The 26,130-nt window shown below is 49.5% G+C and overlaps 1 protein-coding gene across 1 annotated transcript in view; it reads left to right on the forward strand.

The window, feature by feature from the left end:
- GSDME (gasdermin E) overlaps nucleotides 1-26,130 on the forward strand; it is a 62,129-nt gene that overhangs the window by 25,256 nt on the left and 10,743 nt on the right. Inside the window, exons 4-9 of the mRNA XM_004447553.2 lie at nucleotides 7,738-7,909; nucleotides 9,665-9,785; nucleotides 17,366-17,530; nucleotides 19,909-20,036; nucleotides 21,434-21,626; nucleotides 24,653-24,726. Of these exons, the coding sequence (XP_004447610.2) occupies nucleotides 7,738-7,909; nucleotides 9,665-9,785; nucleotides 17,366-17,530; nucleotides 19,909-20,036; nucleotides 21,434-21,626; nucleotides 24,653-24,726 (853 nt within the window). The remainder of the gene's footprint in view (nucleotides 1-7,737; nucleotides 7,910-9,664; nucleotides 9,786-17,365; nucleotides 17,531-19,908; nucleotides 20,037-21,433; nucleotides 21,627-24,652; nucleotides 24,727-26,130) is intronic.

A 26,130-nucleotide genomic window follows, 5' to 3' on the forward strand; every position in this document is an offset into this window, starting at 1 on the left:
GGCACTTTTCAATGTCCCAATCTCTGTTCCTGGGGAGATGTCAAAACCAACTCTGGCAGTATTGCCCTCTTTCTTCAGTGTGTGTTTGCACATTTTGCATCCTGTTTTTCATTTTTAGACCTGTGTAGTGGGAAGAGCACTGGTCTAAGTATCAGAAGATGGCATCCTGCTTTTGCTTGGCTGCGAACGTGCCACGTGATGCAGGTGCAGGCCAGTCTGTTACCCCTCTGGGGCTCCTTCCCCTTTTATGAGCAGAGATTAGACTGGGTCAGGGTGGGCAGGGTACTTGCCCTCCCACGCTGCTGTGGCAAAGTGCCGCAAATCAGGTGGCTTAAAACAGCAGACATTTGTTGTTTCATAGTTCTAGAGGCTGGAAGTCCAGCTCCAAGTGTCGGCCAGCCCTGCTCCCTCTGCGGTCTCCAGGAAAGGCTCCCTGCCTCTCCCTGGCTTCTGGTGGTTTGCTGGCTATCCCTGGGCGTCAGCTGTCCGATGGCCATCGTCTCCCTCTCTGTCCAAATTTCCTCGTTTATACGGACTGCAGTCCTGTTGGGTTAAGGGCTCACCTTTTTCCAGTTTGGCCGCCTTAACTGGATCCCATCTTGAAGTCCCTATCTCCAGATGAGATCATGTTTGCAGGACCAGGGGTTAGGACTTGAACATGTTTTTTTGGGGGGACACAGTTGAACCGGTAACCCGTGCCTGTGCGGAAACGGCCAGTCAGCCCCGCTCTCCACTACCGCCCCCCTGGGCTCAGCCTTAGACCCCTGCTCCCTGCAGCCTAGGCCGCCCGGATGGATCAATTGGAGGGGATATGCGAGATGAAATTGTCTATCCCAGAACTGGAGAACCTCTTGGGTCGCTGGTGATTTATGATTCCTCCACAGCGGAGATGACGAAGGCCGAGTCCCTCCCCTCTGCGGTGACGGGCGCCGCCTTTTGGAGGGCCGCAGCAGAGCCCGCAGGACTGCCCCTCGAGTCGTGCTGCGGCCCCTGCCTAGGCAGGAAGGCTGCGTCTGCGGCGGCCGCTCCGGTCCTTCACTGAGGAGTCCCCAGCTCCAGGCCGGGCCTGGGGCACAGCGGGACTCAGGCCTCGTCTAGGGACGCGTGAACGAGCGCCCAAGCACGCCTTCCTACAGCAGGGCACGCGCTCCGCGGAGGAATCCTGGGGGGCTACCTTTGTGCTACCGCATGGAAGACTGCTTTTCTCCTTCTTTTGGGTACTACTAGAGTTTTAAAAATCTTTCTTGGGTTTCTTCTCTGTGGGTTTATAGGTTGGCTTTCAAAACCTTAGAAGCAGAGGAAAATGGAAATGAAAGCCTCCGGTCTGAGAGAAGAGGCAGCTTTGCTGGTGCCTGGGAGCTGATGAAGGCTTAGGAGCCACAGCCTCCCTTCTTGTGGGTTGCTCTGGCCGCGGCCGGGTCCCCAGCAGCCACGCTGGGCTCTGAGGCACGCCTCCCCTGCTGCCATCACTGCCTGCTGCTCCCGGCAGCTCCTGCCCTCGTGTCCTCTCCCAGCCAGTTCCTGCCCTGAACCCTGGCTGTGCATGGACCAGTAGCTGTTCCCTTGATGGCTTTGAGCATCTGCTTCTAGGCTGAGGACTCCTCTCAGGGGCACCTCAACACCAGGCCACCGTCTGTGACCAGCCTGGGAACAGATCTTGATCTGCCTTCCCTGCCAATAGTGGAAGGGAAGAAACAGTCACGGAACGCCTACTGTGGGCAGGGTGCCAGGTGGGCCACTTCATGCAAGACCCACTCAATGTAGCCCTCATGGCATGTCCTCACCTTAACATGTGCCAACTGAGGCCCAGAGACAGGAGGCCAACTGAGACCTGGCTCCGTGTTTTTATGTGACACGGGCCTGCTGAGTACCCAGAAGTGGGATGAGCTCTGAGTGGAACGGGGTGGCAAAACAGGGTGGCAGAACGGGGTGGCAGGGGCGCAGCGCCTGTGTCTCCCCATCTAGCTTGTAGTCCACTGCACCTGCCTTCACACGGGCTATCCTCGATCCGGCCCGTTACCGCTGATTATGTTTGGCCTCTGCCTCAGCTGCCTCCTGCTTGTGCTTTCTCATTGCCATCCCCCAGGAAGAGAAAGGGATCTCAGGCTGTCAGTCTGTCCTTAAAAATGTGTGAGGAGGATTGGGAGATCTGCCCATTCCCCCCTGTCTATGGCACTGACCGCCGGCTAGACTGGGGAGAGGGTCTTAATTCCAGCCATGCCCTGAAGGATGGATGTGATTAATTTATCCCCCAGCTGGATGGCTAGCACAGGGCCAGACCCCAGTAAAAGGAGCTCCAGGGTACCCTGTCCTCCAGCAGCTGTCTGTACAGAGGGTTTTTTAATTAAAAAAAATTTTTTGTTGTTGTTGGTGATTTGCTCTCATGGCTTAAATGTCTAGACATCAAAGAGGAAAGGTGAAAGTTCTCCACCCGTGCCTACCCTCCCAGACGCCTCCTTCTCCACCCAAGAGGCACCCACCTTTAATAGTTTCTGTTATCTCTTCCCAAAGTCATTCTGTGCCTATTATTCACTGATGCCTTTTGGGGCCCAGAAGAGATGGAGCCAACCCAGACAATCTGGGCAGGAGTTTCCAAAGGGCACGTGGCTGTAGATGTCAGGAGATGCGGTTAGAGGACAGGGTAGACATGGGTATTCTGCTTTTTGTTTTTTTGGGTTTTTTTGCCAGAAATTGAGTCAGTTTTATTTGCTCTAAATAACATTTTGTGAACTTAAAGGAACTAGCATTTGTAGCCATGGATATTCTGAAAAAGCTTCCCAGAGGATTTGGATAGCAGACCCCATTCCAGCCCCAGCACGGGTTACTTAGGCAAGATGTGAACTTGCACAGCCACAGAAGAGTAAAACTGAGATGGAGGTCAGATTCCTGGGACTGCCAGGAAGTTCCCTAAGCCAGAGGGGGGAAAGAGCAGGGGTGGGGGCTGCTGTGGCCACTGGGGGTCTCTTTTTGAAAGACTGACCTGGACTTCTTTACTGTGTGACTTCAGTTACTGTCTTCACCCTCTCTGAGCGTCCCTGTTTTTCATTTATGAAACCTCTGATCAAGGGATTTTTTTGTTCTTTGAACTCCTTTAGCATTCTGAGAAACTTATGACCTCTTTAAATGTATACAATAAAATATATAGGATTTTAAAATAAATGAATTACTTGTAATACAGTTCATTCCATGGACCCCTGGCACTTAGTCTGTGGACCCCGACTAGGACCAGTCCATCCGTTTCCATCTCCTGAGCTGCTGAGAGTTTCCTGCAGGCTCTGCCTGGGCCTGGCCTTTCACTTGCCCCTGGGGTTGGGGTCTGGTTGGGGTTTGAATGGGGGCAGCCCCAGGAGAAGGGAGAATCTCTTGGGTGAGATCAGAGACCCTTGACTGAGGTTTTTGTGGAACAGTCAAGATTCATGTTCAAATTATGGGGATAGGGGTGCAGATGCAGCTCAGTGATTGAGCACCTGCTTCCCAAGTACAAGGTTCAATCCCCAGTATCTCCTTAAAAAAAATTATGAGGATAGAAGTGGAAAGTGGGCTGGACAGGCAATTTGGGGGGAAGGCCAGTCGAGCTGTTTGAGCTGTTTACTGTGGTCAGAGCTGGATGAGGTGGTGGCAGGCACAGGGTAGATTTGAGGGGCCAAAGACGGACTAGTTCCCCACTTGGGGGTCTGGGGAGCGTTGCTCAGCGACTCCTGCTCTGAGGTGAGCCAGAGCCAGGGTCTGCCTCTCTCGAACTGTCCCGGGTCTGCACCCGAGGCCTCTGTCCCCAGGGCGGCAACCGGACCTCCCTTGGGGCTCCCTGGGAGACTGACGGGGGGGAGGGGGTTGCTTTGCAGAGAGGCAATTGAGAAGTCCACTTGGCCGATTCGCAGTCCCCCTACCCCACTGGAGATGGTGTTCAGATGTGTCCAGCCTCCAGCTTCCAAGAGGTGGCAGTGCCGTCCTGGGACTGGAGTCCCTCTGACCCAGGGGACAGTGGGAAGCCTGGACCTCGTCGCAGCCCTGGAATTGCTGCAGGTGGAGCCGCCTGCTTGTCCTCGTCGCCTGCTTGTCCTCATCGGGGCCTCTCGGCCAGGACAGCGAAGTCCCAGGTGGCCCCGCGGGGTGGCTGTGTTACCCTCCCCGCGCCAGTCTCCCGGACCGGAGCCTCGGGGTCAGGCCTGTACCTGGCCCGGGGTGCTGTGGCCCCCCTGCAGGGATGGTTTTGGGGGCAGCAAATCCTCAAAGGTGCTGGGCAGAGACCTGGGCTCAGCCAGCCTCTCAGGAACGTCGAGTGGCGGAGGCAGAAGGGGCCACGTTCCCTCGCCTCACTGTTTTCCTCCCTCCTTTGGTGTCGGGGAGCGAGTGTGCGGTGGGAGTTCAGGAGGAAGGTGGGCATTCTAAGCAACGGAGTCTTCATTGATCCGGGCTGAGTCTTCCCTTTTCAGACGACTGAACCCTGGTTAGGAACAGCTTAAAGTGGTCGGCTGTGTTTAAGGCAGGCAGCGGCGCGTTGATTTCCATTCCCACAGAGATCCTCGGGCCGGTAAAGGCGGCTGTTGGCCGATCCTCGACGTGAGTTATGGGGCTGTAGGCTGCTCCTTGCGTCTGTGTTCAAATGGGGACAAGCTAAGGAATTGAGGGGGCTCGGTTGTACGTTCTCCCTGGTGGCAACACTGGCTCTCATCTTCAAACCTCTACCTAGAGGATCAAACTTGACCTCTCAAGAAGATGTAACTCTACTTATCTTCCTTAAACCTAAATGCTCATCTCCCATTTTCCCCATCTTCCTTCTGTTTTCTTTCTCTCATACAGATGCTCGCACATTTACACATTCATTAAAGCAAATAGACAAAGAAAAAAATACAAGTTTCATTTATTCGTTGATTCCAAAACTACTTATCGAGCCCACCCTGTGCTCTAGGCCCTGTCCCTGGCTCTGAGATAAGGTTGCAGCAGCGGGGTACAGGTCCTTCTGTCATGGGGGTTTATACTCCAGAGGGCGGAGGCAGGCAATGGACAGAGAAGTGGATGAGCCAGAGAAACATCGTTTGGAAACAAGCTCTGCAGGGGAGCGGGGTGTTGGGATGTGACAGCGGGTCACGGGCACTGCTCTGCACGGGGGTACGGGAAAGGCTCTGAGGGGACAGCCAGCATGTCAGTGAGCTGGGGGAGGGGGGGCCAGGGCTGCGGGGTGGGGGTGCACTGCCTGGCTGAGGACACAGAGAGGAGGAGGGAATGGCAGTGACAGCGGCAGGGCTGGACCGAGTGGCCTCGTAGCCTGGCTGTGGAGTTTAGACAGGATGTAGCCGCTGAAGGCATCTTCTTCAGTGAAGGTGAAGCTTTTACTGTGGAAACATATACCTAACATGAGATTTACCATTTTCACCATTTGTAAGTGTACAATTCAGTGGCGTTAATTACATCCACAGCGCTGTGATGCCTTCCATTACCCAAACTTTTTCATCATCCAAAACAACAATTCTTTACCCCTTAGGCAGTAATTCCCCATTCTCCCTCTCCCCCACCCCTGGTAAGCACGGATGTACTTTCTGTCTCTGTGAATTTGCTTATTCTAGATATTTCATATAAGTAGAGTCATAACATACTTGTCCTTTTGGGTCTGGCTTATTTCCCTCAGCATGTCTTCAAGCTCCATCTCTGCTGTAGCATGTACCAGAGCTTCCCCTTTACAGCTGAAGAGGATTCCACTGTACGCATAGACCACATTTTGTTTTCACTCTCATCAGGCAGTGGACACTTGGGTTGTTTGCATATTATGCATAATATTTTATGCATATTAGACTTTGCATATTATGCAAATTATGCATATTATGACTTTGCATATTATGACTCAGGCTACTATAAACGTTGGTGTAGCCACTGAAGGGTTTTGTTTTGTTTTGTTTTGTTTTGTTTTGTTTTTTAAAGATTTACTTTTATTTATTTAATTCCCCTCCCCTCCCCCGGTTGTCTGTTTTCTGTGTCTTTTTGCTGCGTCTTGTTTCTTTGTCCGCTTCTGTTGTCGTCAGCAGCACGGGAAGTGTGGGCGGGGCCATTCCTCGGCAGGCTGCTCCCTCCTTCGCGCTGGGCGGCTCTCCTTATGGGTGCACTCCTTGCGCCTGGGGCTCCCCTACGCGGGGGACACCCCTGTGTGGCACGGCACTCCTTGCGCGCATCAGCACTGCGCATGGCCAGCTCCACACGGGTCAAGGAGGCCCGGGGCTTGAACCGCGGGCCTCCCATGTGGTAGACGGACGCTTTGTTTTTGAAGTATTGGGGATTGAACCTGGGACCTCGTAGGCGGGAAGCAGGAGCTCAGCCACTGCACTACACCTGCGTCCCCACTGAAGGGTTTTAAGCAAGGGAGTGACATGAAAAAGGACCTCCGCCCCGATAAAATGGTCCATAATTCCCATCACGAGCACACGTCGTGGCTCTGTGCTTGTGGGCCTCGGTAGAGGAGCGCAGAGGTGGCTGGAGCTGGCTAGCGCGCAGGAGGCATTTCGCGCTGTGCTCGGTATACAGTAATGGTGGTATACAGTAACCGCTCCTCCCGGGACATCTCGTCTAACCCCCACAACACTTCACGAGGGGCATTGCTTCCATCTATCCACGAGAGAACCAAGTGCAAAGGCCGAGTAATTCAGTGGAGGCCACCCAGCTAGAGGGCCCGAGGTGGGATTGGAACCCGGGGGCTGGGGCGGGGCCAGGGTCCACACCCCCTACTTTATTCTCCTTCCTGGAAGCGGGGACCCTGGGCAACTTCTTGCATTGGAATAGGACCTTCCCAGCAATTCCCTCCAGCTCTGGGGATTCTTTCTGAAGCCTGAGGAAGGAACTCTGTGTGGCACTACTCTGTGTGGTTAGGAACATGCGATGAGCTTTTCAAGGTAACCAACTTAGGACTGTTTAAAAAATAAAAAAGCCCAAGAGGACAGCTGTGATTCTTCTCGGGCTGACACCTACTCCGATTTGGTTCTTTTCCTTTCCCCTTCTTAGACTCATGCATTGTGCAAGATCTCTGGAGAGGTTATTTCATCTTTTGCAGAAATCATCTCCTGTAGATAGAAACTTAGGCAATTCTTGAAACCCCCCAGGGGGCTGGGCAGGAGCCCCCAGTTTCTGTCGCCTGGCCTCAGCTGGGCCCTGCCTTGCTGGCCTTAGTTTCCCCATCTGTAAAATGATGTGCCGACCTCTCAAACACTTTAAGAGAGTGCCCGTCCTTCCTGGACAGTCAGATGAGGGACTTCCAGAAGCTTCAGGTTGGGAAGATCCCTTTTAATTCATGTCTGACGTGCGCCTTGATACTTGTACTTCAAGCCTGTTCCTGTCTCCTCTGTGAGGAGCGTCCCCCACAATAGCCCTGTGTTTTTCGGGCCATGGCTGTGATGTTGTTCCTTGACCTCTGATTGAAGAACAGAACAGAGTTCCCATCCAAGGCAGATGGATGACAAGTCCCCTTCTGGTTGGTTTCTCTCGTCTTCCTCCTTGACAAGCCAGCGCTGCTGTTTGACAGAGAGCCCCCCTTCTCTGCGGCATCCAGCCTCGAAGCTCCGAGGCGGCCCCCGGAGAGTTTGGTTTATGCCTTTCCGGATGAGTTGGCTCCTCTCTCATCTCCAGGAAATAAACGATGCTGGTTGTCACCTGTTCACGCTCAGCCGCCAGCTGGGTAAGAAGAGAACATTCACCCTGCATCAAGCTCCCCGGAGGCAGTAGGTCACTCACTCAAAGACGTTCTTCTATTTTCAGGGCAATAAATCTGAAAAATCCCGTGCTACAGCAGGTGCTGGAGAGGAGGAACGAGGTCCTGTGCGTCTTGACACAAAAGATAGTGACGACGCAGAAGTGCGTGATATCTGAGCACATTCAGGTTGAGGAGAAGTGTGGCGGCATGGTGGGCATCCAGACCAAGACCTTGCAGGTATGGGTGCCTGCAGGTATGGGTGCCTGCAGGTATGGGTGTCTGCAGGTATGGGTGTCTGCAGGCTGAAGGCCGCCGCAGCCGCCCTGCTCTCAGGGATGGAGGCCTTGGCCAGGAGCCTCTTAGTTTGGGTGGCGTCTTCATCAGTCAGGGCTCTTTCTGTAGTGGGTTGACAGAAATCCAACTCAAGGAGGCGTAACCAGAAAGAATGCATTGGCTCATGTCACCAAAATGTCTGGGGTCCTTGCTGCTGTGTCCGGGGCTCAGAGGATGGGGGAGCAGCCCTCCTCAGTGCTGACCTGCTCGCAGGCAGGCCCTCTCCTTGGGGAGCTGGCGGCTCTGGGCTTTTCATCCATCCCGCTGCAACTGTAGCGGACAGGGTGCTTCAGGGCTGGCTCTCCAGACCAACCAGGGTCATGTCCACTCCTGAGGTAGACCCAGGCCAGGGCAGTAGGGTGCTTGGGGTGGCCAAGAGTCCTGTCGGGCACTTTCCTTTGGAAATACCTGGACCGAGCGTAGATGCTGTCCCCGAGGAAAATGCATAAAAGGGTGCTGGCCAGGCCAGGTCCACAGATAACTGCTTGAGCCTCCAGAGCCAGGGGCCTTAGAACGATTGCTTTGGGATTAGCTGCCTCAAGTGCTTTGTGGCCTGAGTTAGGGCAGGTGATGATCAGCCCATCGATCTACCTGTCTACACACAGATGCGTCTGGACTAAATCACAGACACCGAGCCGAGCCAGCATTTAACTTCAGGGACATAGGTGACCATCGACTCATGCTGTTTCCCCTCCTGCTTGCTCCTTGCCGTGGTCCCTGATACTCCACTCGTAGAGATTCACTTCTGGGAAGTTGGCTTTTGGCTTTTTCTAGAGGATCCAGGAAATTGGAAGGAGGTGGGGATATAGGTCTGCTGGGACTGCCTCTCGGCCGGCCAAGAGGGCTGGACAGCAGCGATGTGGGAGGTGTCTGGCGGGAGAAGGCCGGGGCCTCCCTGCCAATGCTTCTGTCCACATTCGCCACACGTGGACATCCTGGAGCCACCTGAGGGGCAGGGGCTGGGCTGCCGTTTGTTGACACCAGGATCAAGTTGCCTAAAAAGCTCTCTGATCTCACAGTGTTTGGTCAGCAAACTGGCTTTCACCTTCCTCTCCCCGGGCATTTGGGAAGGGGACATATCTGTAAAGGTATTGGAAGGAGAGTTTGGGTGCCTGATTTCTTGGTGGCTTCCTGTCCATCCTTCCCTAATGCCTGCTGTCCCTCCTTCCCCTCCTCCCTGCACTCCCCCTCCCCCTGCCTTCTTTGTTCAACAGCACAGGGCAGCAGCATTGGGATGTGCTTGCAGGTTCTTGCTCTCAGTTAACCTCTCTGTCAAGCTTTGATGGTGTTTAGGATTTCAAAGGTGTCTCCATTACCCTCGGTGAGGGAAATTGGGAAGTTATCTCATTTTTTGTTGTCCTTTTTGGCACCTCAGACTGAACTTTGCTATATCTCTTATTCTGGAAGCTTGCTTTTGTGCTAGCAGGCTGGCCCTTTACTGGGGAATATGTGTCATAAGTCATGAGGTCAGAGAGGATTAAATTCTTACCCCTGCCTGCTGGCTCCTCCCTTCCCCTCAGGCCAGTGGACATTTTCTGAGCACCTGCTGTGTGCGAGGCCCTAGGCTGGCCATAGTGGGGGTGCAAGGAGAGGCCAGGCAGGGTCCAGCACGCTGCGATGGGTGTCCCTGCTAAGAAGAGGGTCCACTCTCGCCCACAGGTGTCAGCGACGGAGGACGGGAATATCATCAAGGACACCAACGTGGTGCTGGAGATCCCGGCCAGCACCACCATTGCCTACGGCATCGTCGAGTTGCATGTGAAATTGGACGGCCAGTTTGGTGAGAGCCAGCGTCCTGCCTGGGGCTCTCGGGAGGCGGCCAAGCTTCTGGGGGACCGGAGGGGTACCCCTTCTTGCCCTGAGGCACAACCTTGTAGAGGATCCCCCACTGCTTTGGGGGTTGTGAGGAGAGAAGCAAGAGAGGTAGAAGAGTTTGGGGACGGCTCACGTCCCCGTCCCTGGGCGAGTGCCCTGGCTGGGCTGTGGGGAGGGGACTGCGAGGAGCAGCGCCGTGTCCCCCTCATCTGCCGGTGAAGGGGTTCTTCAGCACTCCCAGTGCCGCCATGTCCTGCGAGGTCTCAGGCAGGTTGCTAGGTCTTGCTGAGTCTTACCTTCTTCTCTGTCTCTGGAAGGGGAAAGATATTCCCTCCCGGTGCTGTGATGAGGCTTAAGTTAGCTAGGCCTGCAGAGCGCCTGGCACAGGGGCCATTTCCTAAGTACCTGCCCCTTGGCTGCTGCTTCTATTAGTACTATCTTCCTCCCCCAATATGAAGCCAAGCTTGCTGAACCTGACTCTCCTCTGCTGTCACCTGTGTGTCCAAAGCTTGCAGATCCTGGTCACTGCCATAGTTTGATTTAGCTAGTGCCGCTTGATCTTAGAAGCCCCTGGCCCCTGGCCCCTGCCCTCACACCCCTGAGAAGAGATTGTGTTGAGCCCAGGAAAACCATCTGACCACTTTTGGGAATGTGAATGAATAAACACAACACAGTAAGTTAATGGTGAACTCCTAAGGTGTGATAACGATACTGTGGTTACAGTCATAAGAATGACTCCTTATCTTTTAGAGATTTACACTGAAATAGTCACAGATGAAATTACAGTATGCCTGGGGGTTGCTTCAAAATAATATGGAGGAGTGGAGGGTACTGGGAGAGGGTTTGGAGCAGAAAGAAGAGTGGCCATGAGTTGACAGCCATCGCAGCAGGGTGATGGGTATGTGGATGCCCGTTATACTGCTGTCTTTATTATGGGGTGGTTTGTTTTCCACAATAAAAGTGTTTTAAAAGTGTTCGCATGGCTGTGGCTAACTCCTGCTCTTCCCCTGTGTGTTTTCAGTTGCGTGGCAGGGATGAGGTTCAGGTAAGGGCGAGGATAAGGATGCGGGTGAGGTGGCCGTTTGCGCTCTAAGCCGAGTTGCCTCACCATCCAGCCGCAGCTCCAGGGCCTCAGAGCATGTGCTGACCGCCTCACAGGACGTGACCGACAAGCTGATGGACATTCGAGGAGCAGGAAGAGACAGAGCCGAGCCTCCCCCTTGCATTCTGCGCTGAGGCAGCCTGTGTGTCAGGGAGGTGAAATGACCTGTGTGGGTGACATAAAGAGGACATTAAGAAATAGGCCAGAGAGGTAGACCAGGGCCACGTGAGTCTTGACGCACATCCTTTTGGCCCATAGTTCCGCATCATCGTGGGCATTTTAAAACATTAATTTTCCTCTTTGAAAGACTTTTGATGACTGAACACCTGCCCTTGCTAAGCTGATGAGGTTGTTCCTCAGGTTTTTGTTCTTAGGGTATGATAAGCAGTGCTGTCCCCTGAGCTGTGGGAGTCCTCCCAGGAGCCCTGGGCCTCGGTTATCCTCCCAGCCTTACTGGGGGTGAAGGGCTCACTCTGAAAGGCCTTTTGGAATCTCTGCTTGCACCTGAGAATACCCACGAGAGCCCTGTGGCCCTTCGGTGGCCAGGCTGCCACCCTAGGCAGCAGTGGCCGGGCAGGTTCCTTCCCGTTCATCCGAGGAGGAGCGCGCCTGGCCTGCTTGCAGCTCGAGGGGTCCCTCAGGGCTCTCTCTTCTCTCAGATGAGGGTTTGAAAGACAAGCCCTTGCCTGGCCCCGCTCTCCTGTTTGCATTTTAATTCAAGCCTTTCCCTCGGCTTGCTTCCGCTGTCTTTAAAAATGAAGTCCTCCTTGTGCTGTGGAGAAGAAGTACTGTGGGGATTTCTCAGCCGCTCCCTTGGCTAGTTTCCTGCACCCTGGCCTTGGAAGCAGCTCTCTGTTTCCCCTCTGCGAGGACATGCTCTGCAGCTTGGTGTCAGGCCGTTGTCCCGTGTGCCTCGCTCACGGCCTGATTTGAAAGCCAGTTCTGTCTTTGCCCATGTGTGTTCTCTGTTACTCTTGCCACAGAATGTTCGGATGCAGCTTTGTCAACATGGACAAGCAGTGGCTGGAAAGACCAACAAGAGGCTGCCTGATCTATCCTCCATTTGAGAGGGCTCCTCCTTCCTTGTCATTTTAAACACTGGGGGTGGCAGATGCCACAGTCCCATAGACGCAGCCTTGCCCTCAGCCACACTCGCCACCGCGCCGTCCATTTCTCTCTAACAGCCCCCGCTCTGGCAACATTTATGGACAGTTGGAAACGTCATTTTATTGTCTTGAACTTTAGCCTGCACTTTTGTACAATTAGGGATTTCCTACTGCCCTTTTTCAGCTTGAATCTCCCACTGGATGCCATGCCGACATGATCCCAGTGTTTCCCACATTTGCCCCGAGCCCATCAACTTCTTCCTAGACACTACCATCTCCCGGGTTCCTGCCATAGACGCCTAAGTTCCTCTCTGAATCTTTCCTCATCTGCCCCATCCTGGCAGTGTAGTCAGTGTGATTATTCTAAAATAAAACCTTGATCATTTCACTCCCCTGCTTAAAAACCCTCTGTGGCTCCCTGTTGTCCCCAGAATAAAGTCTGAACTTCAAGGCACATTGTGGACTCACCCAGCCTGTGGCTTGACTTTCCTTGCCATCACCAGCCCCTCCCAACCCAGTGATCCTGCCAAAGTTCACCCACATGCCAGGTGCTCCTCTCTCACCCCTGAGCCCTTGTTGCTTCTCTCTGGAGCTTGCTCTCTGCCTCTTTGCCAGGCTGACCCCTGGGGAGCCTTCTGGAGGCGACTTCAACATGGCTTTGCCCAAGGAGCCTTGGCTAGTTCTCTCCCTGCCTGTCACTCAGTGACCTTCTGTCTCCTCCAGCACCACCCAGGTTAACCCCTGTCCTGGCTCTTACCGTGCTTATTGTCATGGCCTGTGCTTTAGTCCTTTTGTACCTACAGGACCTAGTCCAGTGCTTGGCATGTAGCAGGGAGCCCCTGTGTCTTTGTCAGGCAGAGGGGGGCGGGTGGGTGAGGGAGGGCTGCCCTTCAGGGGCCGTGCGTGTGTAAAGGCGAGAGTGGTGGTGTGCCATGGACACCAAAAATACCAGTTGGCTCAGCATTATTTTGGGAGCACTGTAGGCTCTTGGCAGGGTTTGAGGCTATCTTAACAATCATAGCCCCTGTCCTCAGGGAGCTTGTTCTCTTCTAACTCTGGACAGCCATGATCCCCGGACCCAGTGACTGTTTTTTGTTTTATAAACAAGTAAAGGTGTTTATTTGTTGTAGCAGTAGATCCCCCTTCCTGCAAAAAAGAGTGTTTATTTATCTGTCTAGGGCTTATATGGCAGCTCTGTAGAGTCATCGCAAACCAAACCTCCTTTCTTTATGCTTCATCCCCATGGTTGCAAGATGGCTGCTGCTCCTCCAGGCATCACAGCTCTGAAGGCAGGCTCAAGTGGCACAAAGGCACAGGGGCTGCCTCCCCAGTGACTTCCGCCTACATCTCACTGGTCATAACTAGATCACACAGTCAACCATAAGCTGCAGGGGAGTCTGGGGAGTGAGATTTTAACTTTAATTTTAATTTTACTTATAAACACTTCAAATCCACCAAAATATACTCTCCCTACCCCCCTAACCCCATCCCATAGTAATCTCTAATCTCCTTTCTGTGAATTTGCTATTTCTAGAATCTTCCAATAATTAATGATATCATGCAAGTGATTATCCATACGTGTCTTGCCTAGCTCACTTAGCATAGTGTTTCAGGTTCTCCACGTTGCAGCATGTCTCAGAATGTCATTCTTTCTTATGGCCAAACAGTACTCCTCTGTGTACATACTACATTTTGCTTATCCATTTACCTGCTGCTGGACACTTTTTGGCTGTTGTGAATAATGCTGCTAGAAACACTGCTGTACAAGTGTCTGTTTGAGACCCTCTGTTCACTTACTTTGAGGATATACCTAGAAGTAGAATTTCTGGGTCTTGTGCTGATTCTATATTTAACTCTTTGAGGAAGGGCCATTTTGCTTTCCACAGTGGCTGTATCATTTGACATTTCCCCCAACAATAAACTAAAGTTCCAATTTCTCTGTGTCTTCTCGAACACCTATTTCCAGGTTTATTTGGTTTGTTTTAATAATAGCCATCCTTGTAGCTATGACATGGCATCTCATTTTATGTGTATGTGTGTGTTTTTAGAGAAGTTGTGAGCTTACAAAATAATCATGCATAACATGCATCCAATATTTATTACACCCAACTTTTCCACACCTCAAACATAAACTCTGCAATCATTAAGCAATAACTCTGCCTTCCTCTCACCCTGTGGCCCCTGGTAACATGTAATCTGTTATCTGTATCTATGAATTTGCTTATTCTAGGTATTTCACATCAGCGAGGTAATACAGTATTTGTCTTTTTGTGTCTGGCTTACTTCATTCAACTTGGTGTCTTCAGGGTTCATCCATGTCATAGCATGCATCAGAACTTTATTCCCTTTTACAGGTGAATACTATTCCATTGTATATATATACCACTTTTTAAAAAGCATTTTTATTGCAATATATTCACATACCATACAGTCTATCCGAAGTTTACAATCAATGGCTTTTAGTATAATCTCAGTGTCATTGCCACTAAAATTCATTGCCACTAAAATTATAGAACAATTTCATAACTCCAAAAAGAAAACTCTACACCCCTTAGCATTCACCTCATAATCCCTCTGTCTTGCCCCAGCTCTACATAACCACTATCTAATTCTACCTTTATAAATTGATTTATATTTACATTTTATATAAATAGAATCATAAAATATGTAGTACTTTGTGTCTGGTTTCTTTCACTTAGCATAATATTTTGGAGTTTTTTAGCTTCCCCCCCCCCCAATGTTAACATCATGTAACATTAACATATTTGTTCAGTTTCAAAGGAAAACAGTCTTACATATGCAATATTACCCATATTCATATTTCACATGAGGTTTCACTGTTATACAGTCCCATGTTATGTTTTTTAGCTTTCCTTCTCATAATATACATGTCCTTAGACTTTGCCTTTCAACCACTGTCATACTCATGTAATAGTTCTGCTAGTTATAAACTGTATGATATGCTTTCACCATTTCTATTCATTTCCAAATATTTACAAACAACCTTTTACCAATTCTGCACAGATTAACTCTCAGCTTTCCCTCATACATGGGAAGCAGATGTGTAACCACTGAGCTACATCTGCTCCTGTGACTTATTTTTTAACAAACAGAAGAAAAACAATGACTATTTTTCCCCCTTATTTCTGTGCTTCAATTGAAGGAAACAGGCATTTCAAATCTTTCTTCCAGGTTCCCCCCACCTCTATGCATTTAAGAAAAAGGAGAAAAGCCTAAGGAAATGATTTGGGTTAGGGACTTATGCCTTTCACCTGCCATAAAGCTGCAGGACTCTTGGTTGGAAATAGGGGTGTCATCCTTTAGCTGATGCTCCAGGTGATGAGGGCGCGCACTGTGACGCAGCTGGAAGGATAGTGAGCGAAGTCATTGCCTGGGAGCCTCTAACCCTCTCCACCAGTGCTGAGTGCCTGGCGCCCTGGATGCCCAGGGGGTGTTTATCTGGTGAATGAATAAGTGGATTGTTTCATTTGTCTTTAGACAGACATCCATCTTCATGAGCCTTCTTTTCTTTTTAGATTTATTTTTTTAATTTATTTCTCTCCCCTCCTCCCCCCCCCCCCCCAGTTGTCTGTTCTCTGTGTCCATTTGCTGTGTGTTGTTGTTTTTGTCCGCTTCTGTTGTTGTCAGTGGCACGGGAATCTGTATTTCTTTTTGTTGCGTCATCTTGTTGTGTCAGCTCTCTGTGTGGGCTGCGCCATTCCTGGGCAGGCTGCACTTCCTTTCGTGCTGGGCGGCTCTCCTTACGGGGCGCACTCCTTGCGCGTGGGGCTCCCCTACGCGGGGACACCCCTGCGTGGCACGGCACTCCTTGCACGCATCAGCACTGCATGTGGGCCAGCTCCACACGGATCAAGGAGGCCCAGGGTTTGAACCGCAGACCTCCCATGTGGTAGACGGACGCCCTAACCACTGGGCCAAGTCCGCTTCCCTTCATGAGACTTCTTTAGTGCCCCCAAGCAAATGAATAATATGGGCTGTTATCTGTGCCTCCCATGGTTCATGCAAATTCCAATCTCAGTCACAATTTTATGTGATAATCCTTGCTTAAGTAATAGAAATGAAAAGAGAACCCTAATTCATGAGCCGGCATTGTTTTTGCTTAGCAAGGACATAATTGTCATATTTTTCTTTTACCCAAAACAAAGATACCTTAAGTGGATATTCAAATACAGAAGTATTTAAAGAAATCCTTTTTATTATTTAAAAAAAAACTTAATATGGAAAATTTCATACATGTACCAAAGTTGAGATAATAATATCATTAAACTCCCATGTACCCACCCTGCAGCTACAATAGCTAGATCAGTTCATGCTTCATCCATAACTTTACCATTCTCTTCTCTCTCCTGGATTTTTCTCCCACATGGTTGAGGAATATAACACTTACATACTATTTACCCTAACCTCCCATATTTATGCATTTAAATATATTCAGTTCTCAAGGCAGCCCTTTTACAATATTTTTCCTAGTCATCTTGACTGACTGCAGTTCATTGTATTAATTTCCTCAAGAAGGCTTCATGGGAAAATACTTCCATAATTATTACATTTAAAAACTGTTTGCCTATAACTTTTACGGATGATATACAGTTTAGCTGGATATAAAACCTTAGCTCAACACTCTTTCCTTGAGGATCTTAGAGATGTTGCACCATTATTCTCGTATGTTGAATGTTGCTATGGAGAAATCTGAAACTGCCTGATCTCTTTTCAAAATAAGTGATGTGATTTTTTGGTCTGACTTGCCAAAGTCTTCTTTTAAACTCTCAGATTATTTTGAAGCAAATCCCAGGCATAATGTTCATTTATAAATATTTCATTATCTCTAAAAGATAAGGCTTCTAAAGATGAGTTTTATCTGTTTTGAACTTCATATAGATCCGTATAGAATGTATTCTTGTGTTTGTTTTTTTTGACAGTGTAATATTCATGATTCATTCATACAATTGCTGAAATCAATAGTTCATTTTCCATTGCTGTGCATTATTCCATTTATTAAGGAAGAAATGTTAAGACTCCTTTTAAAAACATCATCACATTACCACTTGTGCATCAGAGTGCACTTTAAGAACAACCAGAGAACTTTAAGAACAACCACGCCTCCTAAGAACTTTAACAACCACATCTCCTGTATATTTGTAGGAAGTGGCTGGGTTTTTTGTACAAATACCGTAAAGTATGTGGGAAAAGCCTTTTCCTGGGGAGGGGCTGGCTATGTCTCCTCTCCCACTCTGAGTTGGGTTATAGAGGGTAAAAGATGTGATCGAAAGGCTGGGGCTGATTCTATGCCTTGCTTTTTTTCCCCCTGCATTTCAGAATTCTGCCTCCTACAAGGGAAGTGTGGTGGCTTTGAACAGGACAGGAGAAAGGACCCTGTCTACTTGGACCCCAGGGTATTTAGAGAGTTTGCCTTTATGGACTGGCCAGATGCCAAGCATGGGACATCTTTCCCGGATGGGCCATTAAGCGTTTTAAAACAAGGTATTGCTGGCAGGGTGGGGTGTGGTGAGCCGATGGCTGTATTCGTATCCTGAGATTGCTGAAGGCCAGAATTCCAAGATGAAGGTGTCAGTAGGGCCATGCTCTCTCTGAAACCTGTAGAGAAGAATCCTTCCCCCTCTCTTCCGAGCACCTGGTCATTTGCCAGTGATCCATGGCATTCCTTGCTTGTAGGCGCATCACCCTCATCTGCCTCCATCTTCAGGTGGACTTGTTCTCGCGTGGTGGACTATATGTGTGTCCAACTCCCACCCCCTTTTTAAAATAATGACACCAGCCCAACTGGATTAGGGTGGACCTTATATTAACTAATCGTATCTTCAAAGCCCCGATTTCCAAATAAGGTCACATTCATGGGTGTTAGGACTGGAACCTTCATCTTTTTGGGGGACACGATTCAACCCATAGCCATGGCTGATCAAGCACTGTACCCCTAGAGGTGATGTGGCCTTCAGGAGAAGTGCCTCCTCAGCGAATCCCCCCAGAAACATTTCGAAACAGAAGCTGTAGCCTCTGAGAGTCCTCGCCCACTCAGCAGGATTTATCTTGGTTGGGATGACAGGGACTCTGAGGCCTAGGACACCATATTTTGAGGAGAGGGTGGGGAGAAGACCCCTAATGGGGCAAGCGGAGGGGGCCGAGGAGCAAAGGAGCCAGGGGCCTGGCCGTTTTCATTTAACCACAGAAGACCCGCTGACTGCTAAGAATAGCTAGTTAGCAGCGAGGACAGAGAAGCCGAGCTTTGCATCTGTTTCATCATATTCCAGGCTTCATTGCCAAGACAAGCAACATTTTGACAGCTTTGCAGAATGTTCTCTTGGGGGCTCTTTAGCTACGTGGCATGAAGACATGTGGAGCTTCGGCATCTGAAGAGGAGGAAGGGGTAGGACTGGTGATGTGCCTGTGGCCTGCAGCCCTACCTTTTGCTCCCCACAGTATCTTGTGTTTCAAAACGTTTGTTTGTTTTTCCCCGGTAGGTAGGGGAGTGCAGTGGATAGGAAGAGAATAGGAGATGGGTAAGGAAAAGGAGAGAGAAATACCCAGGTAGGAGCTCTGTAAAAAGAGTTTGGAACAGCTGAGTATGCTCTAGCTTTGAGGGTAAGGAAAGTGACTGGTCAAGAGGACTTCAGTGGGGCCCAAACCAGAAGATGCTGTTGTTCCTTGAGCAAAAATGTCTTGTTGGAAGGAGTGGCTGTGGGCCCCCGCCCTGCCTTCCTCGAGATGTTAACTGAGTGTGATTTTTAGCTGCCACTTAAACGATGGCATGGGCTAGAGCTGTGGCAGCCGTCCTGCAGCCTTGACCTGCACTGCAGGGAATTGAAGAGAAGGTGGGTGGGCCCAGCTTTCCTAGCAGGTCCTTTCTCACCGTTCACTCTGCCAGCCTGGGCTGGAGTGGGCGGGGGGCGGGCTGGGGCTTGCTAGGAGTGGGTGGGGGGCTGGCCTGGCCTTCGTGCCCTCACATCTGAGACCTAGGGCCTTTCTTCTCTTCAGGACTGGGGCTGGGAAAGGTCTAATTTGTGCTTTTAGGAGAGGTTTTAAATATGCCAATTAATGACGGTATGTGTTCTTCTCTTGGGCCATTCCGTAACTGCTGGAATTTGCTGCCAACAGATATGGCATATGGGCATATCAGTGTGCACCTCTACATGTGAAAGCCTTGTTTTATCATTTTGTTTTGTTTTTTAATCCCCACTAATTTACTGGAGGCTTTTGACCATCTTTAAACAACAACAGCAAAAAGAGAATTGTAAGGGAAGAGGCTCCCAGGCTTCTTGTGGACAGTGCACGTTACATAGCAGAAAGGATGGAAAAAGTGGAATAACTGCATTTGCCATGAAAATAGGGAGCCAGCCCCTTTGAAAACTGTACAATAAGTATTAAAGGATACAAAATCTATCATGGATTAGAAGAAAGGATATGAAAAATAATGTATTTTGATACTTGTTTGGTTTGGAAGCACTGTAAAAGTACAGACTCATGTTTAATAATTCAGCCTTGATGATTTACTTCCTCAGAAATCATGCTAAAAAGAAGTCTAAATTACTTCTCCAGAAAATAATTGATTAGACTTAATTAATGTTTTGTGAGTCATCAGAGAAGACAGTGATGCCTGAAATACAAAACTGAGCTCTCCCTTCCCTCTCCTCACCCTCCCTCCTTAGTGTGTAGGCTAGTTATTGAGAAGTATTCAGGTGTTTAACTTGATGTCCTTTATTTCCAAGCTCCACTATTGACTTTGCAGATGGAAATACCCAGGAAAGAGTTGATGACAATTAGCTTTAAAATGTTAGAGTTGCTATTCCTTCCTGTAAGACATGCATTGCATTCACGACATTGGCTATGTTCTGTTGTTTTCATAGAGACTCTGCTCTTGGAGAAGAATTTCCATCCCTTTGTGGAGCTGCTGGAGCAGCAACGGACAGCTTTGAATGACATCCTCCAAACAGTCCTAGTGCATGATGAATTACTTGTGGTCCTGGAAAGAGTGGTAAGACCAGAGACATCTTGTGGCACAGTCTTCATCCTGGGCGTACTGGAAATGTTGCTGGGCTCAACCTCTCGGAGCAAGAGTTTGAACTAGAATAAAATTGTTTAAAATTTTCCCACCTTCTTTGAACCCCATAGCTTGTCTTCCTTCTCTTATTCCCAGGTCCTTAGCATCTGCAGGAAGGTGGCTGACATCAGGAAGAGAATGGATAGGTGTCAAAGCCAAAAAAGTCAACCTGTTAGATTTAGAAGAGAGAGAGAAGTGGGCCCTCTTATTTTTCTGTTTTGCAGCAGCAGGATTTCCTGGGAAGGTCCAGTTCCTTAACTATTAGTTGTGCAAACTGTGAGACACACACCAACTACCAACCTCCATTTGCTCAAATTTTGTGTTCTTCCCATAAGGAGTCTGAGGCTCTGTAAATCTGATTTTTTACTATGGTTTTTGTCTTTTTTGCTTTTCTGCTATGTAGTGAGTTTGAACTCTGATTTAATGCTTCATGATTTTCAAGAAAGCATTCATATTATTTTTTCCTCTTGAAACTAGATTGTGCTTAGTTACTAGTGATTGAACCGGCAATTGTTGAAATAGTCCAACAGCTCGGGATACATTCTGGTGAATTTAGAGTTCGTGGGAGGGCCTGCTAGTCCCAGGGAGAGCACAGATGTTTTGAAAAGTCCATTGACTTTTGCTTCCTAAAATAGCTCCTTCTAAGAGGAAAATGTCAGGCCAGCGCCCTGTGGAAAGAGCATCAGCTGCCCATCAGATGCTGGGGAACAAGCCGCCTGGGAGGCAGGGGCAGGCAGGCTTTCATACAAATAGATCTGCAAGTGGGGAGGCCAGACTAGCGGGTGGGCCAAGGGTAGCCAGGGTAGCTTTGCCAGCAGGGCCCCTTGCCCAGAGCAGGCTCTGTGCCGTGGGTGAGGCTGCACGGAGTCCGGCTGGGAACGTGGCTCAAGGCTGCAGTGCCAAGCTGAAAACTTGGTGGGCTGATTCTTTTAAGCTCCCTTCCTGGGTCCTGCGGGCCATCACCTGTTTCTGGTCCCTGGTACGACCAGTAAAGATTGAGCTCTCAGGTTGTAAGAGTACTCATCTTCAGGGGTTATACTTCCTCATGTGGAGACAGTATCTGACCCTCATGCAGGTATCCATTCCTTCACAGGAGGGGAGACGAAATGGGGGCCTAATGGGCAGAACCTTTCCAGACAGGGACGGAGGCTGGAGGGGTCGTACCAGGGGCCAGAAATAGGTGATGGCCCGCAGGACCCAGGAAGGGAGCATAAAAGAATCAGCCCACCAAGCTTTTAGCTTGGCACTGCAGCCAAGGGAGGGGTGTGTGCGCGCTGGGGCACAGGCCCACGTTGTTTCCTGTGTCTCTTTTCTTCTCCCTCGCCCTGCAGTTTGATGAGGTGGTCAACGGTCTTGAGGACCCAGTGGCGGTGCTGGGGGAGCTGGAGCCCCCGCAGAGGCAGGACCTCACGGCCTTCCTGCAGCTGGTGGGGTATAGTGTGCAGGGCGGGCGTCCGGGGCAGGACGTGGTCAGCGACCAGCAGCTCTTCACAGCGGCCTACGTCTTGATCAGTGCTCTAGCAGGTATGGAAAACGGAAAAAGGAGCATGGCTGCTGTTGCGTTGGAGATGCTTTCCTTACTCTATGCTTCTGGGGACTTGAGGATTATAATTGTAGAAGATTGGCACAGATGGGCCCTGTCTTTCAGCAGTACCAGGAGGATGGGATGGGGAGGGCCGAGGAATTTTATGTGAAGTCTGTGAGGAACCATGGACTAGCGTGGAGGCTTTTCTGCTGACCACCAGCCTCCTCTGCTCTCTTGGAGAGCACTTTGCCTTCCTCCCTCCCTCCCACTAGGGGCTCTGTGGGCACATTCCTTCACCAGCACGGGAAATAATCTCCCACAATACAGCCTTGATTTACACTTGCGACCTGGCTGCGCTGAGCAGCAGCTGCATCGTTTGGTGACTGCCCTCCCCAGCGTTTCGGTCCTGGTCCTCTCGTTCTTGGCAAGCTCATCATCCCACTCCCCCTGCAGTGTTGTTGCGCCTTGGGCAGGGGCGTTCTGAGTGTCCTGGTGACTTGGCAGGGGGCAGAGCTGGGGCTGGGCCCGGTGGCTTCGCAACACCCCCACCCCACCCACCCACATCACAAAATGGCCCTCCAAGGGCAGTGGCCACCCTGTAACTACCCAGCAGTGAGGACCGGCCGCCCTCCTCCCGCCTCCTTTCTGCCACTCCTGTCTTAACTCCCCACTCGGGCCCGTGGTTTGTGAGTGGTCCCGTCCTTCGGGAGGAAGCTGGGCCTTCAGTTCCTTCTCAGAAAGGCAGGATGCAGCGAAGCAGCCCGCCTCCTAGTCTCCACGACCTCCCTTCAAGGTATGTGGGTCTGCGCACTGAGCTCCCCGTGCGGCCAGGCTCCCCCCAGCACCTCAGCACAGGAACAGAGGCCCAGCAGTGCTCAAATTTTAAAGAATTGAACTGGGAGAATGCCTCCCTCAGCTTTATATGCTCATGAATATATATGTTCGATGTTCTGTTCCAAGTCAAGGATAAAATTGAAACTGGTTGACTGGGAGGACCAGGCCCTGAACGGGGCCCTGCAGAAGTCCACTTGGGCCTTCTATTGTTAACACCGGTTTATGCATCAGGCTGAGTGCAGGCGTTCTGCCAGGGGCTTATCTACAGGCCAGGAGTTCTCCACCTGTGAGAGGCCTTTTCATCTTGCAGCCTAGTATTTGTTGGAAACAGTTCTTAGATTAATTCAGTCAACAGGCTGGACGAGGGCTGGTAGAAATGGAGCACACGGCCGACGTTGTGAATCATCACAGTCCTCTTCCCCTGAGCCTGGCGCTGCCTCAAACTTTCTACAGCCTTCCACGCGGGCAGTTGGACGTTGTAGGGGTTGACACGTGAGGTGAAACTCGCTGGCTCTGTCTGAGCTGGGTACTCAAATATACTATAAGCTTTAAGTGCAGCTGAAATTCTTTGCAGCCAATTTCTAAACCAAAGGTGGCCTTTTGCACCTCTGAACTGCAACCTCACGTAGACATTCGTCAGGGTGGAGGGCCGCTGTGAACCCTCTCACCAGCGCCCGTCCGCGACCCTCCCAACTGACCTCTTCCTGCTAGGGCAGCAGTCTTCTCTGTAGAATCTGAGGATTGTACTGGGACAGAAAAGGGGCTCTCTAAATAACACCTGTTTTCTGTTTTATTATGCTTGTGTAAAGTACTTCAATCCCACCACCTGACCTGTCTTCTGGAACGCTTTCTCTACACCTTTGTGACCTTGAGCAAGCCACATACTGCCTGAGCTTCATTTGTAAAATAGAAACAGTATATGGAAGAGCAACCAAAATAATTTCAGTTGAGAAACCAGCTAACAGGCCTGTATTAGGTACTGCCAAGTGCTGATGTTAGAGAAACTAATTCTCGCCCTCAAGGAAATCAGAGTCAATTGGTAGCATTAGATGGAAAGCTCTGGAACACAGATGCTGTTCTTCCATTCTATTCTCAGTGCCCAGCACCATTCTTCAAATAATGAAAGACTAAAAGAGTAATGTGGGACTAAAGTATTTGAAGAATAAGGGATTGTGATGATTACATGGGACTCAATCACTATCCTGAAAACTGAGACTGCAGCATGGAAAGGTGAGATGTCACATGTCCAAGTGGCTTTGTCCATACCCTTCTCAGCCCTGTGGTCTTCCCAATAGACCACACTGACTCTCCATCTTCATAGACCTGATTTGGGGTAAGGGCCTCTCTGAGAAATTGTTGAAAATTGTGGACCCACTCTATAGGATAACACTTCATGCTAATGCAAATTTAGGGGGTTCTCTGTAGGATCATTGCCTGCCTCAGCCTTCACTCTTCCCTGGGAACAAGCTCTTGTCCATTGTACTCTGCTGGGTTGCAGCCTCAACAGCATGCCATGTTTTATAAAGCTGCTAATGAATGCAGGGGTTCATAAGCACTCACTCAGCCAGATGATTCAGCAGTTGGATCTTTTCCTCTTCTGCCTCTTAAGGCTCAAAGGGTGTCTTGCTGATAGCCAAAGCGAACTGGGATCCTTGTAGGAAGTGCATCACTTTCACACTGGGAAGTGATTAAAATGTTTTGAGTAACATTGACCTGGATTTCCTTTCCCCAGGAAAAACTTTTTGGTGCAGCCCCTGGCCTCACACAGTTTGCACCATCTTCCTCGGCCATTGGTGCCCTGTGCACTTGATGTGAGCTAGTGGTGAGCCAGGATGCCCAGGAGAGTTGCTGGTCTCAGGATTTCTGCTATGCCGCATTGCATTTTTCTCCCCCAAATGACTGGTGATATGGGTAGTGCTCTGACATAGGTAAAACGCGATGCTAGGTCAAATGAGGAGACTGAGGCCACATAAATGACGGGACTTAAATCTTTTGTCCCCACATCCCAGGTTCGTTCTACTTTTTCACGCTGATTCCCCTTTCCCTGGGTCTGCATAGTTCTTCCTCATTGGCAAATTGAATGTCACATAATACCCTCTGGTAAGACACCTGATATAATCCAGGGACTGGCTCTGCTCCCATGGACTTTGTTTTTGTTTTTGACAGTGACTATGATTTTTGTCTCTTACAGAAATGCCAGATAACGTGGCAACTCTGCTGGGTACTTGCTGTAAACTCCAGATTATTCCTACTCTATGCCACTTGGTAAGGAACCTCCAAGATGGAACCTGGGCATGGGTAGGAATGGGGAAGTGAGGAGGAACTGTTTTAACAGCTGATAAAACACCTCTCTCTCTTTCCTATCCACAACAGTCTTTCAAGATAGGTTAATTGAGTATTATTAACTGTATGTATATATACAATACACACAGAGGAAGAATGAGGTTCAGAAGGAAAGGATTTGTTCAGAGAACTTGCTATGCAGGCCAGGGCTCCAACTCATGTCCTTAGACTCCAAATCTCTTATTTTCCATTGTTTAGAGACAGTTTTGGCAGTGCTGATCTTGGTGCAACATTGCAAGGAAGGGGACTGGCACACATATTGGGCCATTAATTAAAGGAACCATCAATTGGCTGTTGAAACCATTCTAATTAGGGTAGTTGCTCTAATGAACTTCTGCCGACATTGTGTAGAGCACAGGAGATCATATGTCATGCAATTATTTTAAGGTCCAGTTACTAAAGGCCAAAGCCAGCATGCTATAAGGGCCCAAAGGACCGTAATTCAGAGCTCTGGTCTCAGACCCAGGTGGTTACTGGAGTAGACAGGACCCTGGTGTTTGTTACACACCTACTGTGGGTACCTTGAGCACTGTTGTTGTTGCCTTGGATGCCTCCTTGGCATAGCAAAGACATCAGAGGACTTGTGATGTGGTATCATTCCAGGGAGCAGTTTAAATGTCATATACAACTGAAAACTGATTCCCCTGGCCCGGAAGAGTGATGCATTCTCTTTTATTGAAATAAAATAAAAAACCCATACAGAAGACTCCAAACTACTACCCACCAAGATACCCGGATCCATCAACATTTAACATTTTGCCATATTTGCAGCATGATTCCATCTATCATCTATGTATCCATCAACCATCCATCCACCCACTCACCATATTCTAAACATTTAAGAGCAGGTTGTATACATCTTGTTCTTTCAATACTTAATTCTTGGATGTATATTTCCTAAGAACAAAGATATTCATTTAGAAATAACCACCTTAAGTGCAGTTACCATGTTCAAGCATTTTAACATTGATAAAAAGCTTATTTTCCAGTATTTCCATGTGTTCCAATAATGTCCTTTTAGACCTTTTTTCCTCCATTTTTAGTCCCAGTCCAGGATGATGGATTGCATTTAATTGCCATAGTTTAGTCATTCTGTTTTTTATTGTTCTTTTCTAAATTGTGGAAACATCTAAAACATGAGCTTTCCTGTATCAACTCTACCCCAGCATACAGTAAGATTAAACAAATTCACAATGTCGTGCTACTGTCACTACCATCCATTACCAGACCATCCCCATGTCCCCAAATACTATAAACATTATGCAGTAATTCTCCATTTTCCCTCCCCATCTCCATCCCTAGTAACCTGTACTTTACTGTCTATCT

Source organism: Dasypus novemcinctus, chromosome 5 (assembly GCF_030445035.2).
Source record: "Dasypus novemcinctus isolate mDasNov1 chromosome 5, mDasNov1.1.hap2, whole genome shotgun sequence".
NCBI classification, from domain to species: Eukaryota; Metazoa; Chordata; class Mammalia; order Cingulata; family Dasypodidae; genus Dasypus; species Dasypus novemcinctus.